Consider the following 18,062-nt stretch of genomic DNA (forward strand, 5'->3'; position numbering starts at 1 on the left):
AATAAAAACAGCTTCTCATGTTATTAAAAATTGATCAGTTTCAGTAATTTGATAATTATCAATTATTCAATAATTTTAATAAATAATGCTCTATTTTATTTTGTTTAACCAATTCCTCACTGCTTAGTATTTAAATGATTTCAGGGTTTTCTAAATTCCAGACAGCACTGTAATAAGTAGAAGGATCACGATTGTTTACTGCTCGCTCACATCAGTTATCCTCTCATCTAAAGCCGTCAGTTGGAAGGCAGATCATGAGGGTGACTCTAGACTCAGATTGCTTGGGTTTGAATTCCACTGTGTGATATTAGGCAAGTTACTTAACCTCTCTGTGCCTCATTTTCCTCATCTGTAAAATGGCAAGAACTGCATTCCCAGCTGTGTGGGGTCCTTATAAACATGAATGACGACAGGGCATATCAAGCCTCGTCTCTGATGCACGATAGATAATCAGTCATCATTGGTGATTTCTTTTACTCAGTAGACACGGATGAGGGCCCCTGTGTACACTCAGAGTAGGCATAAAGCAAGAATTTGCTATGAGTTGTACAAAATTCTAAAAATCATAGGTTTTTAAAAATATAGAATTCTTTTGTCATTAAACAGTAATACCCCCTGGGTAGCCCAGCCTAGGGAGTCAGAGCCTCACAGCGGGAGAAGGGCACCACAGCCCTGGTGGGAGATTGGGGACAGATAGGCAGATGGGTCAGATAAGTAAAAATATGGTAAGGATAATGGAGCCACGTTCCTCACTGTTGGAGAAAAAAGTCACAAAAATGTCACAAAAATGGAAAGAGAGAAAATTAGAGTGAACTTGAAATTGGAGGTGTTGGTTAAACGCATAGTTTTCAATATATGGATAGATACAGGAATACATTTTGATATACATGTATGCACATTTAAGGAATTACATATATATGTGTATAAATATGTTTTATTTATATACATACACATAGACACACCCACACTCATACATTTCTTAGCTCTGAGCACACCTAGCACCTGGCTTAATGCCATTCTCCACTAAAAGGAACCAGTACTCTTAGGGGAAAATGGCTAATTCCAGAGTTGGGCAGGAGAAGTACGAGAAAGTAAGGAAGAGTTCAAAGGAGGAAAGGGAACTATTGGAAGCATGCAGAAGCCACCTTGAGTGGGCTTCTCCTGGCCAAAGTAAGGACAACTTAAGCATCAAAATAAATAAGTTAGAATAATTAATTTTATGGTATAATAGAATGAAATAGGAAACCATGAGTTTTCACTGGCATAAAAAAATAAATGAATATTGGAGGCTGAGGAGGAGCAGGTCATTCATACAGATTCAAAGTAGCTTTCCACAAAGTACTTTTTTTTTTTTTGTTTTGAGACGGAGTCTTGCTCTGTTGCCCAGGCTGGAGTACAGTGGCACAACCTCGGCTCATTGCAATCTCTGCCTCCCAGGTTCAAGTGATTCTCCTGAGTAGCTGGGATTACTGGCGCCCACCACTACACCCAGCTAATTATTGTATTTTTGTTTTATTTTATTTATTTATTTGTTTATTTTTTTAGATGAAGTCTTGCTATGTCACCCAGGCTTAAGTGCAGTAGCGCCATCTCAGCTCACTGCAATCTCTGCCTCCTGGGTTCGAGCAATTCTCGTGCCTCAACCTCCCGAATAGCTGGAATTACAGGCATGCGCCACCACGCCCAGCTAATTTTTGGTTTTTTTTTTTTAGTAGAGATGGAGTTTTGCCATGTTTGGCCAGGCTTGTCTCAAACTCCTGACTTCAGGTGATCCGCCCGCCTTGACCTCTCAAAGTGCTGGGATTACAGGCATGAGGCATTGTGCCTGGCCCGCAGAGTACTTATTAATTACAGAGGGGAAAAGAGTCCCTTCTCAGGGAGAAGCCTGCCAGTCACCCCCTTAATCAAGAGATCAAAGTGAACATCATCGTTACAGAACAAATCAAAATCATGCACGCCTGGTAGGATGCAGTCACTTCTGAGTATTCCTGCCAATGATGCATATCTGACTCTAATGAGACAAAGCCGGATTGAGGGGCATTCTGCAGATTAACCAGCCTGTATGCTCCCAAAGTGAAAAGGTTCTGAAAGTCAAGGAAAGCTGAGGGGGCATTTCAGACTGAGGGAGGCTGTGGAGATGTGATAACTGGACACATAGGTGGCTCCTATCTGCTGTTGGGGACTTCACTGGGACAAATGGGGACAGTGGAGTGGGGCTGGAGTTAGATGGTGGTAGTGTGTTGGTGCTGGCTTCCTGTTTTGATGATTGTATTGTGGGGATGTAGGAGAAAGTCCTTATTTGTAGGAAATACACACTAAAGTATTCAGGGTATTGGAACATCTGGTCAGCAACTTACTGTCACCTAGGTTGGGAAAAACGCTTTGTGTTGTACAACAGGTTTTCCGTAAATTTTTGATTGTTTCTAAATTTAAAAATTAAAAAAAAATTATTATCCCTCTTGTCCTTGCCAGTGTTCTAACTGAATCAGGTGAACACGGCATGAATGTGCCCTTAGCACTAATATGTTAAAAGTAGAACACCCAAGAGAGGACAGGGTTCATTTCTTGGTAGACATCTCTTAAGACTCCTTTCATTGTTAGAAAATATCTGTGATGTTTGATCATTCTAAAAACAACCAAAACAACATGGGTACTTAAAAGGCACTGGGGAGTACAGGCCATTTATTTCAGAAACCAGGGAAAATTGCTTGTGTTTACACAGCTGTTTCGCATTGTGGATCTTTCTTGTTTGAGGAACAGATATGTTTAAGGTGGAATAAATTTACTAGGTTTTAATCTGACTTTGGTTCAAGGAAATAGTTGCCATTAACTGAAGTTGTTTAGAAAGGAGACCCACCTTTCTTCCTGTGAGGGTGAACTCACATTTCTCCTGGGGGCTTTAAGGCACTTGAAGCAAATTGATGATGAGGGTCTGATTATTTTAATGAAAGTCTCTTAGAAATGGCTAGTGTACTTAGACGAAAAAAATTAGACCATAAATGCGTTGTCAGTAACAGTGGCTGGTTCCAAAACACACCATGCCTGAGAGTTGTGGAGAGTGTCTGGGCTTCTTAGGCCATTTCTCTGTGGAGCCCATAGCTTTTCAGAGACTTGCAGGACAACGGAGTAACCCCTTCATGGGATGCTACACATAGGCAAAGTGCTGGAGGGGAAGCCCCACCTTGGCCGCCAGGAACTTAATGCAGGGCTGGAAAGCCAGAACCCTGGGGGGCAGTTCCACGCGCAGCTGGGTGGCAGTCCAGATTCCTCATAAAGAGATTGGAGCCTGAACCCCAGGCGTGTGATCCAGCCAGCCACCGGACAAGACGCATGTGAAGACTGTGCACTACCTGTGATTCTACCTGCTTCAAATGAACCTTCTCTTAGGATAGGGAGACTTGTGTCATTGTCAGTGGGCCCGTGTCCCCTTTCCCTTCTTTACTCAGCCTCTGTTGCCCAAGGGCCTCTGTCCGACTGTTGCCCTGGGCCCCTTCCAGAGCTGGTGCACGCCAGTGTGGCCATTGCCACTGTGGGAACTGCTTTTGTACTGTCTTCAGAGTGGTTTCTCCTCGTTTTTAGTCTGTCGTCAAGATTCTGTTGCCAGGGAGAGGGAAGAGGTCCTTCTGTCAATCCCAGCATGCAGTGGGTTAGGGCTGGGACCAGCTGTTTCTTTCTCTCCCCTCCTAGTAGAGCAGTACTTGGTGTGTGTGGGTATTCTGTAAGTTGGGTGTTTGTAACTAGGGGCATGGCCCGAATGATAAAAAGGCAGACTGACCGTCCAGAGTGATGTGCAGCTTGTTCTAACCGAGTGAGCCAGACCAAAGACCGCAGGCCTCTCCACCTTGACCAGGACACTCTTCTTTGCATCTTCACTTCTTTCCCTGGGTAGAAATGCCTGCTTTTCATGGGGAAAAAAAAGAGATACCTTTTTCTGGACCTGTGTGACATTCTCCCTGGAACTAGTGGGTTAAGTGAGTCATTGCTTGGGGAAGTGTCTACTTTATTTGTTTGCTTTTGTGTTTGTTGAGCATAATGTTGCTATGCCTGAAGAGTTGCAAAATTCTTCTAAGAATTAGGATGGCTGTTTTTATTGCCACCTTGTCTCATTATTTCCCATTAAATATAGACACAGGTTCAGAAGACTAAAGACCTGCTCAATAATGTGGCCTCTGATGAAGCTAATTTAGAAGCCAAAATCGAAAAGAGAAAATTAGAACTGGAAAGAAATCGGAAGCGACTAGAGACTCTGCAGAGTGTCAGGTAGATATGAACACTTGGAGAATGAGTAGAAAGATGTCCTGGAAAGTTCAAACAAACTGGGCGTGGTGGCTCATGTCTGAAATCTCAGCTACTCATGAAGCTGGGGTGGGGGGTTCTCTTGAGCCCAGGAGTTTGAGACCAGCCTGGGCAGCATAATGAAACCCCATCTCTAAAAATTTTAAAAAATTACCTCAGTATGGTGGTACACACCTGTAGTCCCAGCCACTTGGGAGGCTGAGGCGGGAGGATTGCTTGAGCCCAGGAGGTTGAGGCTGCAGTGAGCTATGGTTGCAACACTGCACTCCAGCCTGAGCCACAGAACAAGGCCGAGTAACAGAACAAGGCCCTGACTCTAAAAGAAAAAAAAAAGTAGAACAAAGACTTAAGAGAATAGAATGTGATCTTAACTCTTCTCAAGCAATGAAAAAAAGCCTTACATAAGGATATCTTCACCTCAAATGTACATGTGTTGCGTGTCATAACAAGCAGATGGCTAAACTCATTCTCTTTACTGCTTGCGGTATGTCTGGAAAACTGCTTAATGCTTGAACTGCCCTTTAAGCTTTTATAGCTTCTTGGAACTCAAGGCAGAGTAAGTGAATCCAGACGGGGAATTCCAGACGTGGTCTCCTAAGATCTTGCCATAAATTAGGTAGAAACAGAAACATACTCCTGCCTGTTTGTTGGCATCGATTTTAGACTTTATTTAAACCTTGATCATTCCTCACCAGTCAGTAATTCGTCTTTCTTCCTACTTTACCTCATTGGAAATATATTTCCCAGGAATACCGATGGAGAATAGTGGTGCCAGCTCTCTCTCTCTTCTATTCCTCGTTCTGTGCCTCTTTCCCTCCCCCATGCTTCTGCTCTTTCTCCCTTTTCATTCACCCTTTATTTTTCTTTCTTCTTGGCTCCCTCCTCTTCCCAGCTGCCTACTCTGCTCGGATGTTTTGCCTTTTTGGATGTTGGTGGCTGGCTACACCCTGCCCACTGTCCCGAGGTCTGTGGGGAGGCAGCACCTGGAGGCAGCGGCAGCAACCACAGGGAGCGTCCTGGCTCCTCCCCGCCCAGCGCAAGGCCCAGGCCCTTCCCCTCCTGAAACTGGCTCTTTACCTCTGGAGCCTCAGAGAGGAAAAAAAAAAACAGAAGTCATTGCCGCCAGATAGATTGATCTCCTTGACACATTCCACCTTTAAAGCATCAATTCATTTTTGTTAAGCTCCAAATCCTTTTAACAGAAAAGTCTCTTTGTTTTGCTCTAGTTCAAAAGATTATAATTATTTCTGAGTTTATCTGCTTATATTTTTAAAAGAGTAGAATTTTCCCTTTAAGGTCAATAATAAGAAAAAAGAAAAAGTTCAGCAAACCAGTATAGATTTTTATGGTTTTTTTTTTTTTTTTTTTGAGATGGAATTTCGCTCTTGTTGCCGAGGCTGGAGTGCAATGGCGCGATCCCGGCTCACTGCAAACTCTGCCTCCCGGATTCAAGCGATTCTCCTGCCTCAGCCTCTCAAGTAGCTGGGGTTACAGGTGGCTGCCACCACGCCCAGCTAGTTTTTGTATTTTTAGTGGAGACGGAGTTTCACCATGTTGGCCAGGCTGGTCTTGAACTCCTGACCTTGTGATCCACCTGCCTTGGCCTCCCGAAGTGCTGGGATTACAGGCATGAGTCATCACGCCTGGCCTTTTTAAAAAATTTTTTATCGTTTAAAAACCTCTTTAGACTGGGCACAGTGATTCACGTCTATAATCCCAGCACTTTGAGAGGCCAAGGCAGGCAGATCGCTTGAACTCGGGTTCAAGACCAGCCTGGGCAACATGGCGAAACCCCATCTCTACAAAAAATTATAAAAAATAGCTGGGCATAGTGGCACATGTCTGTAGTCCCAGCTACTTGGGGGCCTGAGCCAGGAGGATCACCTGAGCCCAGGCGTTCGATGCTGCAGTGAGCCATGATCACACCACTGCACTGTAGCCTGGGTGACAAAGTGAGACCCTGTCTCAACAAACAAAAAAAAACCACCAGCTTTAATTTGTAACAACCTATGGTCCCCTTTTTAGAGGATTGCTTTAAATTTGTAATATCCTGACAGTAGAACATTATTATTATTATTTCTTTTGAGATGGAGTCTCTCTGTGTTGCCTAGGCTGGAGTGCAGTGGTGCAATCTCGGCTCACTGCAACCTCCGCCTCCCAGGTTCAAGCAATTCTCCTGCCTCAGCCACCAGAGTAGCTGGGATTACAGGCATGTGCCACCACGCCTGGCTAATTTTTGTATTTTTAGTAGAGACGAGGTTTCACCATGTTGGCCAGGCTGGTCTGAAACTCCTGACCTCAGTTGATCCACCCGCCTCAGCCTCCCAAAGTGCTGGGATTACAGGCGTGAGCCACCGCACCCGGCCAACAGTAGAACATTATACCCAAATAAGATAATAATGTATATATTTATTGATTTGGAGAGATGTGTCTGGTATGTGATTTTTTTGCCTTTAGAGATGGGGTCTCAGTGTGTCACCCAGGCTGGAGGGCTGGAGTGCCACGGCAAGGTCAGAGGATCCTCACTCACTGCAGCCTTGAACTCCAGGGCTCAATCCTCCTCTTACTTCAGCCTCCCAAAGTGCTAGGGTTACAGGTGTGAGCCGATGCACCCAGCCTGATCATTTTTAACTCTATTGAGATTACGGTATATTGAAATGAAATAAAGATTATAAAATTTCTTGGTATATTTAATTTTTGTTTAAAATGCATTCCTATCTATATTTATGCATAGAAAAGTCTGGAAGGATGTATGTCAACTATCAAGCGCTTATACCTGGTGATGGGATTATCAGTAATTTTTACGTCATTCTTCATACTTTCAGGATTATTTCAAGTTTTTACAAAGAGCACATCTTATTTATGATGAAAAAGAAGTATGTTCATTTTGGGGGGAGAAAGCAGAAAAGGGAAAATATTTTTAAGCATTACAAGAATGAAGGACCTTCTCTAATTAAGGGTTTCCAGAGAAAGCCACCATGGAGTCTGAAACTGTGAATACCCATTTCAAACTACTGCATATAATTCACCTTTCCTTTTTATTTCATTTGCTTCTTTTAGGCCATGTTTTATGGATGAGTATGAGAAGACTGAGGAAGAATTACAAAAGCAGTATGACATTTATCTGGAGAAATTTCAAAATCTGACTTATCTGGAACAACAGCTTGAAGACCATCATAGGATGGAGCAAGAAAGGTTTGAGGTGAGCTGAGCCTGTCCTCTGTTCAGCCATTCCTTCTGGTGTGTTATTTTGTACTGGGTGACAGGTCATTTTGTTAATATCATTGTGAAAAAAATATCAGTACATGTTTTTTCTCCCTGGTCAGTCTGAGGATTGCTCATGTAATGTGTTTGTTTTGCTGGCAGTGTACACTGGACTCCAGGGTTGTCAAATCTTTGATCAGTCATATTTCATCAGGTTTGGTCAGTTAAGAGAACAGACAGGGCCAACATGAGGCCTGTGCGGCTGCATAAGACCCTGTGCCGACATGGGGCCTGTGCTTGCTTTCAGGCCCTGTTGGCACCGTCTTGAAATTCATAATAATTTTTAAGTGCATTTTATTTTCCACTGATCCCAAAAATTATGTAGCTGGTCTCGAGTGCAGATTTAAAAGCTTGCTTGGCTTCGGGAGGCCAAGACGAGTGGATCACTTGAGGTCAGGAGTTTGAGACCAGCCTGGCCAACATGGTGAAACCCCTCCTCTCATAAAAATACAAAAAATTAGCCAGGTGTGGTCGTACACACCTGTAGTCCCAGCTACTCGGCAGGCTGAGACAGGAGAATCGCTTGAACCTGGGAGGAAGGGGTTGCAGTGAGCCAAGATCATGCCACTGTACTCCAGCCTGGACAACAGAGCAAGATCCCATCTCCAAAAATAAGAAAATAAAGCTTGCTTAGTCATTTCACATAAAGATTTTCAAGGCAAGGTGTGATGGCTTATACTTGTAATCCCAGCACTTTGGGAGGCTTAGGCAGGAGGATCACTGGAGCCCAGGAGTCTGAGACCAGTTTGGGCAGCATAATGAGACCCTGTCTCTACAAAGAAGTAAAAATAAATTAGCTGGGCATGGTGTTACACACCTGTTGTCTCAGCTACTTGGGAGGCTGAGATGGAAGGATTGCTTGAGCCTGGGAGTTTGAAGTTGGAGTGAGCCATGATCATGCCACTGCACTCCAGCTCGGTTGACAGAGCAAGACCCTGTCTCAAAAAAGAAAAAAAAAAAAAGGGCCGGGCGCAGTGGCTCACGCCTGTAATCCCAGCACTTTGGGAGGCCACAGCTGGTGGACCACGAGGTCAGGAGTTTGAAATCAGCTTGTCCAACATGGTGAAACCCCGTCTACTAAAAATACAAAATTTATCTGGTATGGTGGTGGGCACCTGTAATCCCAGCTACTTGGGAGGCTAAGGCAGGAGAATTGCTTGAACCCAGGAGGCAGAGGTTGCAGTGAGCCGAGATTGCGCCACTGCACTCTAGCCTGGGCGACAGAGCAAGACACCATCCCAACAAAAAAAAAACAAAGAAAGAGATTTTCAAGTCCTGGTTAATTGAATCACCAGAATAGCTCATTGGAGATTGTTTTGTAAAGAGGAATGGCAGTTTATTGATTGATTGTGGGAAATAAATGTGTGGCCTTGAGCCTGACCAACCATCTTACAGGTTCCTCTCATCCCTGTGGGTAAGGCCATTTAGGAAAAGAGTGTTTCAGACCTGAGCATGAGTTGATAAATGTGGAATTTAGAGCAAAGGAAATTGAACCAAGTTGTGATCAATTTTTGAATTGCCCTATCCTTAACCTGAGAATGGTCATTTAGACTCCATTTTCATGATGAAATTGGTCTGCAGTCTCCCTTTCTCATGCCCTCGACAGCTTTTGGTATTAAGGTTATGCTACGCTTCTTACAATCCTGAGCGTTTGAGTTCGGCAGAGCTATTTTGTTGTCCAGGAGGGCTAACTGGGAGTACCTAACGCATCCGTGTGGACACATGTCATCTTGACGAGGAATTCATTGCTAGCATTACTCTGTGGCAGAGGCAGGCCATGGAGAAATGGTACGGGACAGGCACATTTCGAGGGCACTAGAAAGAGCTTGGAGTTTAGAACATTTTAAACATTGGCTACCTGGGAAAGAACAGTCAAGGGCAGTGAAAAGAAACGTTGGCCATTTTGTTGTATTATCTGGGGCCACCTCTGGGTTCAGAGAACAAACCAAACAGTATGCCTCAGAATGGCAGGTAGGTGGCCCAGGAAACTTCCGAGGGAGCCCCTCTACCCTACCCTTCCTTCAACAAGTACATCTCTTTTTCTCTTACTCACTCTCGCTCTCTGTCGTTAGAATACCTGTTCCCTCGAAATACCCCATGCCTGAAACACAGTGCTTTATTTTTAATGTTTAGAACAACAATATATAAAGCCAACTTCCTCCCTCTGTTTGTCCCTCCCCCCCACTCTCTCTCTCTGTCTCTTTCTCTTTCTCAACAGGGTCTCACTCTGTTGCCTGCCACTCTGTCTGGAGCGCAGAGTGTGATTATAACTCACTGTAGCTTCAGACCTCTTGGGCTCAAGCGATCCTCCCACCTCAGCTTCTTGAGTAGCTGGGACTATAGGCACTTGCCACCATACCTGGCTAAATTTTTAAAATTTGTTGTAGAGATGAGGTTTCCCTATGTTGCCCAGGCTGGCTCAAACTCCTGGGCTCAAGTGATCCTTCTGCCTTGGCCTCCCAAAGCATGGGGGTTACAGGTGTGAGCCACCACGCCCAGCCCCCATTCTCTTTCTTAATAATCAAGGCCACATTTTATGATCTGAGATATTTCCTCCTGTCCCCACCCCTGTTCCCACCCTTACCTGTCCCACCATTTAGCATCTTTTGAGCTGGAATCTGAAGGCAGGGCAGGAAAGATGAATGATAAAATCTATACTTTCTTCCTTTGAAAGCAGGAGGCCTGTCTCTGCCCTAAAGTTAGATGTGTCTGTTCTGTGTCCCCAGGTCATACAGGCATGCGTGATGGGCATTTAGTTCTCCTCAGAGGCAGGGAAATGCAATCGGAGAAGCATGGGGTGGGGCAGCTGCTTCACTCTGGGCGCCCCTGTCCACCAGGCCACGAGGCAACCTCAGAGAGAAAGGGCAGTAAGTTTCAGGACCCTGGAATTGTTCAGGCAGTGTTAATTCTCTTCCCCTTCCTTGAGTTTAGCTCTTTTTTTGTTCTGTAGCACAAACTTAGCAGTCCTTACACAGTGGTGAAGAATAGAACAGTCCAGAAAAGGGCCATCTCTCCTGAGTCTGTTTTTCCTCTTCCACAGGAAGCTAAAAACACTCTCTGCCTGATACAGAACAAGCTCAAGGAGGAAGAGAAGCGCCTGCTCAAGAGTGGAAGTAAGGCTGGGCTTTGTAGATGAGCAGTTTACTCTGGACTACTATTTTCAGCCTTGAAATATATATATATATATTTTAATATGTATTTTCTTCTTTTTTTCAGCATTTTTTTTTTTACTGTAGTAAGAACACTTCACTTTACATCTTCAATTTTGAAAAGTATAATAAATTATTGTTGACTATAGGTACAAAAATATTTTCAAAAGGCGGTTTTCTCACAACTTCTATATTGGGTACCATTGTATTCACTCAAGAGTCTGGTTTAAATATAGCATTTAAAACACATTTCGTTCTTGTGCCAGTTAAGATAGTGTTTTCCCCTGTTTAAATGATAGTTTGAATTATATATGATGCGTAACTATAAGAAAACGTGGCCCTAGATGTGTGTAGGGTTCTGTATTTTCAGGCTGAATGATGGAAAGCAAGCACTGGGATGCAGTGCAGGGAGAGGGGCCGCTCGCTTTGTGGTGGTCCCCATGCTGCTGAGATGCCCCCCATAATCCAGAATGGCTCAGCAAGACATTCAGCTGGAGAGACACAAGGTTACGTCCATACAAAGCCTAGATTCCGGGAAGGAGCTCTCTGTGCCCAGGCAGCTTCCCTTCTCCTTGTGTGGGCGGCAAGCCACCCAGGTGCCGAGGCAAGAGACCGAGAGCACGAGCTGTTCCAGTATAATAAAATATATAAAATAAGAATAGTTATACTAGATATAGATCATAGATATGATTATATATGAATATCATTAATCATTAGTTTATAGCAATTACTCTTTATTCCAATATCATAATAATCCTCGCTCTACAATCATAACCTAGGAAAAAACAGGCCATACAGAGATAGGAGCTGAGGGGACATGGTGAGAAGTGACCAGAAGACAATAGTGCAAACCTTCTGTTATGCCCAGACAGGGCCACCAGAGGGCTCCTTTGTCTAGTGGAAACACCAGCATCTGGGAAGCCGACCGTTGCCAAGTGGACCGTGGTCTAGTGGTAGCGTCAGTGTCAAGGAAAAACACCTGCTACTTAGCAGACCGGGAAAGGGAGTGTCCCTTTCCCCAGGGGAGTTTAGAGAAGACTTTACTCCTCCACCTCTTGTGGAGGGCCTGACATCAGTCAGGCCCGCCTGCAGTTATCCGGAGGCCTAACCGTCTCCCTGTGATACTGTGCTTCAGTGGTCATGCTCCTAGTCTGCCTTCATGTTCTGTCCTGTACACCTGGCTCTGCCTTTTAGATAGCAGTAGCAAATTAGTGAAAGTACTAAAAGTCTCTGATAAGCAGAAATAATGGTGTAAGCTGTCTCTCTCTCCTCTCTGTCTCTCTGCCTCAGCTGCCAGGCAGGGAAGGGCCCCCTGTCCAGTGGATACGTGACCCATGTGACCTTACCTATCACTGAAGATGGCTCACTCTCCTTACCCTGCCCCTTTGTCTTGTATCCAATAAATATCAGCACAGCCTGGCATTCAGGGCCACTACCAGTCTCCACGTCTTTGTGGTAGTGGTCCCCCAAGCCCGGCTGTCTTTTCTTTTATCTCTTTGTCTTGTGTCTTTATTTCTACACTCTCTCATCTCTGCACATGGGGAGAAAACCCACCGACCCTGTGGGGCTGTACCCTACATCCCTGAACTTCAGTGTCAAGTCACTGTCAGGGACCGGTAGCAGCCCAGGATCTTCCTGCTGAATCGACAGCCTTGTTGCACGGAGTTCCTCCTTCTCTTGCTGGTTGCCCTTTCTTTTCTTCAGGGTGAAATATTCTATTCACTCTCATGTTGAGGGCAGCATACTTGAGGCATCAGGCCCACACACATGCTCCCACACACACTGTCTCTCTCTCTCTTTCTTTTTCTTTGCCATTTCCCTTGTATCTCTCTCATTTTGCACCTGTTCTGTGACTCTCTCGTCTGAATCTCAGGAAACTTAGGAGGAAGGATAGGGACTGCTGGGAAATCCTCCAGGAACAAGGTTAGGAAATTTGAAGGGCCTGTCTAGCCAAAGCAGCCCTCCCCTTTTTAGTTCCATGTCAGCCAGGAGCATGTGAAGCAGCCCTCAGTGATCAGCCTGCATGGGGTTTGTCCCTTGCGAGAGGCCCAGCTCAGCTAGGAGCCCTGGTTTATTGCTTGCATCCCATGCTGTCCCTGGGCCAGGATGCTAAGACCTGCCATTCTGATCTTGCTTTATTCACCAAGATTTACCTTTGTGTTTTCTTCTAGGAGTTCTATAGTTTTAGCTCTTACATTTAGGTCTCTGATCCACTTTGAGTTAATTTTTGTATATGGTGTGAGACAGGGGGTCCAACTTCATTCTTTTGCATGTGGCTATTCGGTTGTCCTATTATCATTTGTGGAAAAGACTATTATTTCCCCATTGAGTTATACTCGCATGGTGTCAGCCATGAATTTTAATTGTCACTGTCAGCTCAGTGGTTTCAGTGTCAGCATGCATTAATGTCTTAGTCTGTTTTGTGCTGCTGTAACAGAATACCTGAGACTGGGTAATTATATATTTTACATAAAATATATACAGCATTGTATATGTGGATACATGCAGTCATCTCTCAATATCTGCGAAGAACTGGTGCCAGAACCCAACTGTGGATACCAAAATCCACAGATGTTCAAGTCCTTTTCATGTAACCTATGCACATCCTTCCACATACTTTAAATCATCTCTAGATTACATAAAATACCTAACATAATGCCTATACATCACTTCATTCACATGGATTCAACATAGTACTTGGTATGTGGCAAATTCAAGTTTTGCTTTTTGGAACTTTGTAGATCTTTTTTGAACTTTGTAGATTTTTTTTCCAAATAATTCAGATCCATGGTTGGCTGAACCCATGGATGTGAAATCCATGGATACAGAGGGCTAGTTTTGTGTGTGTGTGTGTGTGTGTGTGTGTGTGTGTAGTTTATATATATGGCATATGTAATATATTATATGTAATATAATTTAATTTATTATATATTATATAATATAATTTATAATGTATAAATTTATATTTATAATTATATATAATATATGTTATATATAGTTATATATTATTATATATAATAATATATGACAATTATATAACATATATATAATATATTAGTATTAGGTTATATTATTATCATTATAATCAGAAACTTACTTGTCTGAAACTTAATGAGCCACAGTTCTAGGGGCAAGCCCAAGATCAAGGAGCTGTATCTTGCTGCACCATCCCATGGCAGAAGGGCAAAGAGAGGTCGAGAGAGAGCAAGAGATCAAACTCACAGCCTCAAGCCCTTTTATAACCAGCATTAATCCATTCTTCAAGGCGGAGCCCTCATGACCTAAACACCTCCCAGTATGCCCCACCTCCCAACACTGTTGCATTGGGATTTAAGTTTCCAACACATGCTTTTCGGAGACACATTGAAATCATATAATAGCAATTGACTTTAGTTTACCTGCTCACTTCTCAGGTCTGTATTGGTTTGAGTTGTAAGAAGAAATCTTATTGAGCCTGAGGTACATGTATTAATTTTATTTTAAAATTGATTATATAATTTGATTTGCATTGCATGGGATAAGGATTTAATGTCTTAATTTCCTGGATGGAATAAGAAGTGAACAAATGACTTTTGCACACAGACCTTACTGGGCAGAGCTGTTTCATTGTGATCATGAAGCCACTCCTTTGTTTTGCCTGCTTGTGTTCCTGCCAGGTAACGATGACTCGGACATAGACATCCAGGAGGACGATGAATCCGACAGTGAGTTGGAAGAAAGGCGGCTGCCCAAGCCACAGACAGCCATGGAGATGCTCATGCAAGGTACCCCGGCGTCTTTCGCTGGACTTCCTCCCTGCGCCCTGTTTCACAGAACACCTGGCCAGGACTGGGGCAGGCTGCTTAGTGTTGAGGCCCACAGGCGTGCTGCGAATGGCCCCTAGAAGCAGCTCTTGCTCAGGTTTATCCTGTCTTCTTGTTTATGGCTCTTGAACTGCTCAGTGGTCATGTTTGCTCCTTGTCCGTGATCCCAAGACTGGATGGTTCATATTTATGGCTTGGTATTTCTCACAGCCACAAGAACACATTGCCTCTGCCACTCTCAGTGCAGTGATATACCTAATAGCCTGAGAATTAGTGCAGAAAGGGACTTAAATGAGCATCTCTGCCTTAAAAAAAAAGTTCTTCTAATTCCTTTACTCATCACAAAAGATTCAAGCAACAAAGCTCAGCGCAGTGGTGCACGCCTTATTCCCAGCTACTCAGGAGGCTGAGGCAGAAGGATCATTTGAGCCCAGGAGCTCGGAGCTGTAGTATGTGATGATTGTGTCTGTGAATAGCCACTGCGCTCTGGCCTGGGCAACATAGAGGGGCTCTTAAAACCAAGTTAAGCCAGGCGCGGTGGCTCACGCCTGTAATCCCAGCACTTTGGGAGGCCAAGGCGGGTGGATCACGAGGTCAAGAGATCGAGACCATCCTGCCTAACACGGTGAAACCCCGTCTCTACTAAAAATAAAAAAAAAATTAGTTGGGCGCAATGGCGGGCGCCCGTAGTCCCAGCTACTCGGGAGGCTGAGACAGGAGAATGGCGTGAACCCAGGAGGCGGAGCTTGCAGTGAGCCGAGATCACGCCACTGCACTCCAGCCTGGGCGACAGAGTGAGACTCCGTCTCAAAAAAAAAAAAAGAGTTAAAAAAAGACTCAGGCAACAAAATTTGTAGAGCAAATGTGAATTCTCTCCTGGGGTCTTCCTCATGTCCCACTCCCACCTGGGAGGGCTCATGGCTAGTGGCCAGGGTGGATGTGTCTTTACAGATTACCTTTCTGTACATATACATACGCACACACATACACATACAAAGATCACCTGAAAAAAATTTAACCTGAGTGCAACCAGACGGTATGTATGGTTCTACAACTTGCTTTTGTTTCTAAAAATTAAATACAATTGGAACTCTTCCTCTGTCAGCAATAGATCTGCCCCCTAATTTTTTTTTTTTTCTTTTTGAGACAAAGTCTCGCTCTTGGTCCCCAGGCTGGAGTGCAATGGCATGATCTTGGCTCACTGCAACCTCTGCTTCCCGGAGGGAGCAATTCTCCTGCAATCCCAAGTAGCTGGGGTTACAGGCCCGTGCCACCACACCCAGCTAATTTTTGTATTTTTAGTAGAGACGGGGTTTCACCATGTTGGCCAGGCTGGTCTCGAACTCCCAACCTCAGGTGATCCACCCGCCTCGGCCTCCCAAAGTGCTGGGATTACAGGCGTGAGCCACCACTCCTGGCCTGCCCCGTACTTTTTAATGGCTATGTCATATTTCTAGCAGGACTGTACCCATGATTTACTGGGCGTTCCCCTCTTTTCCTTGTATATACATCTTTCTGCATGTCTGCATATCTTTAGGTTGCATCATTAAAAGCCAAATTCTTAGGTCAAAGGTTCCGTAAATTTTTATTTTAATACTATAAAATTCTCCTATATTTGCCTTTAAAAACATTTCTTATCTACCACCTGTTAATGTTTGGAGCACAGTTGCTTTTTTTTTTTTTTTTTTTTTTTTTGGAGACAGAATCTCATTCTGTTGTTCACACTAGAGTGCAGTGGCACGATCTCAGCTCACTGCAACCTCTGCTTCCTGGTTTCAAGCGAGTCTCCTGCCTCAGCCTCCCAAGAAGCTGAGACTAAGGGTGTGAACCACCATACCTGGCTAATTTTTAAAAAAATTTCTGTAGAGATGAGGTTTCATTATGTTGCCCAGGCTGGCCTCAAACTCCTGGCCTCCTGTCTCAGCCTCCCAAATTCCTGGGATTATACGCAAAAGCCAACATGCCTGGCCAGAAAACAAATCTTGAATGCTATTTCCTGCTTTATTTTCTAAGATTTTTATGACTTCTTCATGCTTTTGTTGTTCTCAGGAAGACCTGGCAAACGCATTGTGGGCACGATGCAAGGTGGAGACTCCGATGACAATGTAAGTCCCCCGCTCCCCTCAGTGGTTCTGTGCACTCTGGGTTTGGCTGTCCCCATAGATGGGACTGGCTGAGTTGCTGTCAGCAGCCAGGGAGCCGTCTATGGTCAGCCCGGCCGTGCCTCCATGCATGGCAGGGTTTGGCCTCATGAGGCTCTGGACTCTTCCTTGCTCGTGGATGGCTCATCTCTTTTCAAGTGAATGTGCTTGCTCTGCTTTTTTCGCCTTCTCACTGTTCTTTCCATTCTCGCTTTCCAAAGATGGAAGCAGCACCAGCTCTCTTAGGTAAATGCAAGACTTCCAGCTCCAAGAAGCAGGTTGGTTTTCTGTTCTGCCTCATGTGTTTGTGGGTGTCTGTCAGCCCTCCCGGGGCCAGCCAGGGGCCTCTCCCTAGGAGTGATGCTTCCTCTCTCCTGGGCAAAAAGGCCACTCAAAAGAGATCCCGTGGTGACAGCGGGATCACTGAAGGCCCCTGTGCTAAAGCGGAGGCGCAGGCACGGAGCCTGGAGGCGGGGAAAGCTCAGGCCGGGCCGTCCTCAGGCCCTGGGCCGCCACCTAGAAATGAAGGAGGACACCGAGGGCCGGGCTCAGGACCAGCCCTCCTCCCTGCTCTGTGCTGGGGACGGAATGGTGAAGCAGCACTGTCCCCAGACCAGGCCCTCGAGGTGCCATGCATGAGGCTGAGACATAAGCTGCCTTGAGCTTTACTGAGTGGATAACTCCCTGGAGCACTTAAGCAAAAGGGGATTCTAGGGGTCCTCAGTGAGGTCCGGTCATCAGGGCTTTGCCGCCCATTGCTCAAGCCTACATTCTTTGTTGCGTCCCTGGCAGTGCTGCTCGGCCCACACAGCGAAGGGCGACTTGACAGAGACTGATCCCAGGCCGCCTCCATGTGCCCTGAATTTACAGGGCACAGTCTGTAGAGAAGCAGATAGAGCAACTGGAAAATAATTTTCCTAACAAGCTCGGGTGTGGATGGTAAATAGCTTCTCTCTGTCTTGCCCACCCAAGACAGAAGCAGAGGGAGTGTGGCGTGGGCGCTGGCAATGCTGAGGCAGCACCGCCTGCCTCTTCTCCAGGGTTTGCCTTCTCTCTCCTCAGAGCGAATGCATTAGTCGCAGCTGAGCTTTATGCCTGGTGGTCACTTGTTTATTTCAAGGAGGCTGTGTCCATGCCGCCCTCCAGGCACAGGGTTCCATGCTTTACGTGTTCAGGCATCCAGCACGTGTCTGTTGAGTGCCTGCCACATGCCAGTGCTGTTGTGGATTATGGGGAACGCAGCAGGGGCAGAGGCAAGCCCCCGGTTCATGGCTCACACCCCAGCAATAATGATGGATTGTCGGATCAGGGCTCATGGTGTTAACAGGAGGAATAACAGCTTCAGGGGACAGGGAGTGACAGGGAACAAGGAGGGGGTGGTGTCTTCTGCGAGGTCAGTGAAGGGCCCT

The 18,062-nt window shown here is 45.2% G+C and overlaps 1 protein-coding gene across 5 annotated transcripts in view; it reads left to right on the top strand.

The window, feature by feature from the left end:
• CLUAP1 (clusterin associated protein 1) overlaps positions 1-18,062 on the top strand; it is a 38,009-nt gene that overhangs the window by 14,844 nt on the left and 5,103 nt on the right. For 3 of the 5 annotated variants that reach the window (XM_031002920.3, XM_063699460.1, XM_055365135.2), the window contains 6 exons: positions 4,127-4,260; positions 7,357-7,498; positions 10,601-10,673; positions 14,366-14,473; positions 16,562-16,617; positions 16,875-16,931. In XM_031002920.3, the coding sequence (XP_030858780.3) occupies positions 4,127-4,260; positions 7,357-7,498; positions 10,601-10,673; positions 14,366-14,473; positions 16,562-16,617; positions 16,875-16,931 (570 nt within the window). The remainder of the gene's footprint in view (positions 1-4,126; positions 4,261-7,356; positions 7,499-10,600; positions 10,674-14,365; positions 14,474-16,561; positions 16,618-16,874; positions 16,932-18,062) is intronic. The other 2 variants (XM_031002923.3, XM_063699461.1) reach the window with 1 other exon arrangement.

The sequence above is a fragment of the Gorilla gorilla genome, chromosome 18, assembly GCF_029281585.2.
Source record: "Gorilla gorilla gorilla isolate KB3781 chromosome 18, NHGRI_mGorGor1-v2.1_pri, whole genome shotgun sequence".
Classification (NCBI taxonomy): domain Eukaryota; kingdom Metazoa; phylum Chordata; class Mammalia; order Primates; family Hominidae; genus Gorilla; species Gorilla gorilla.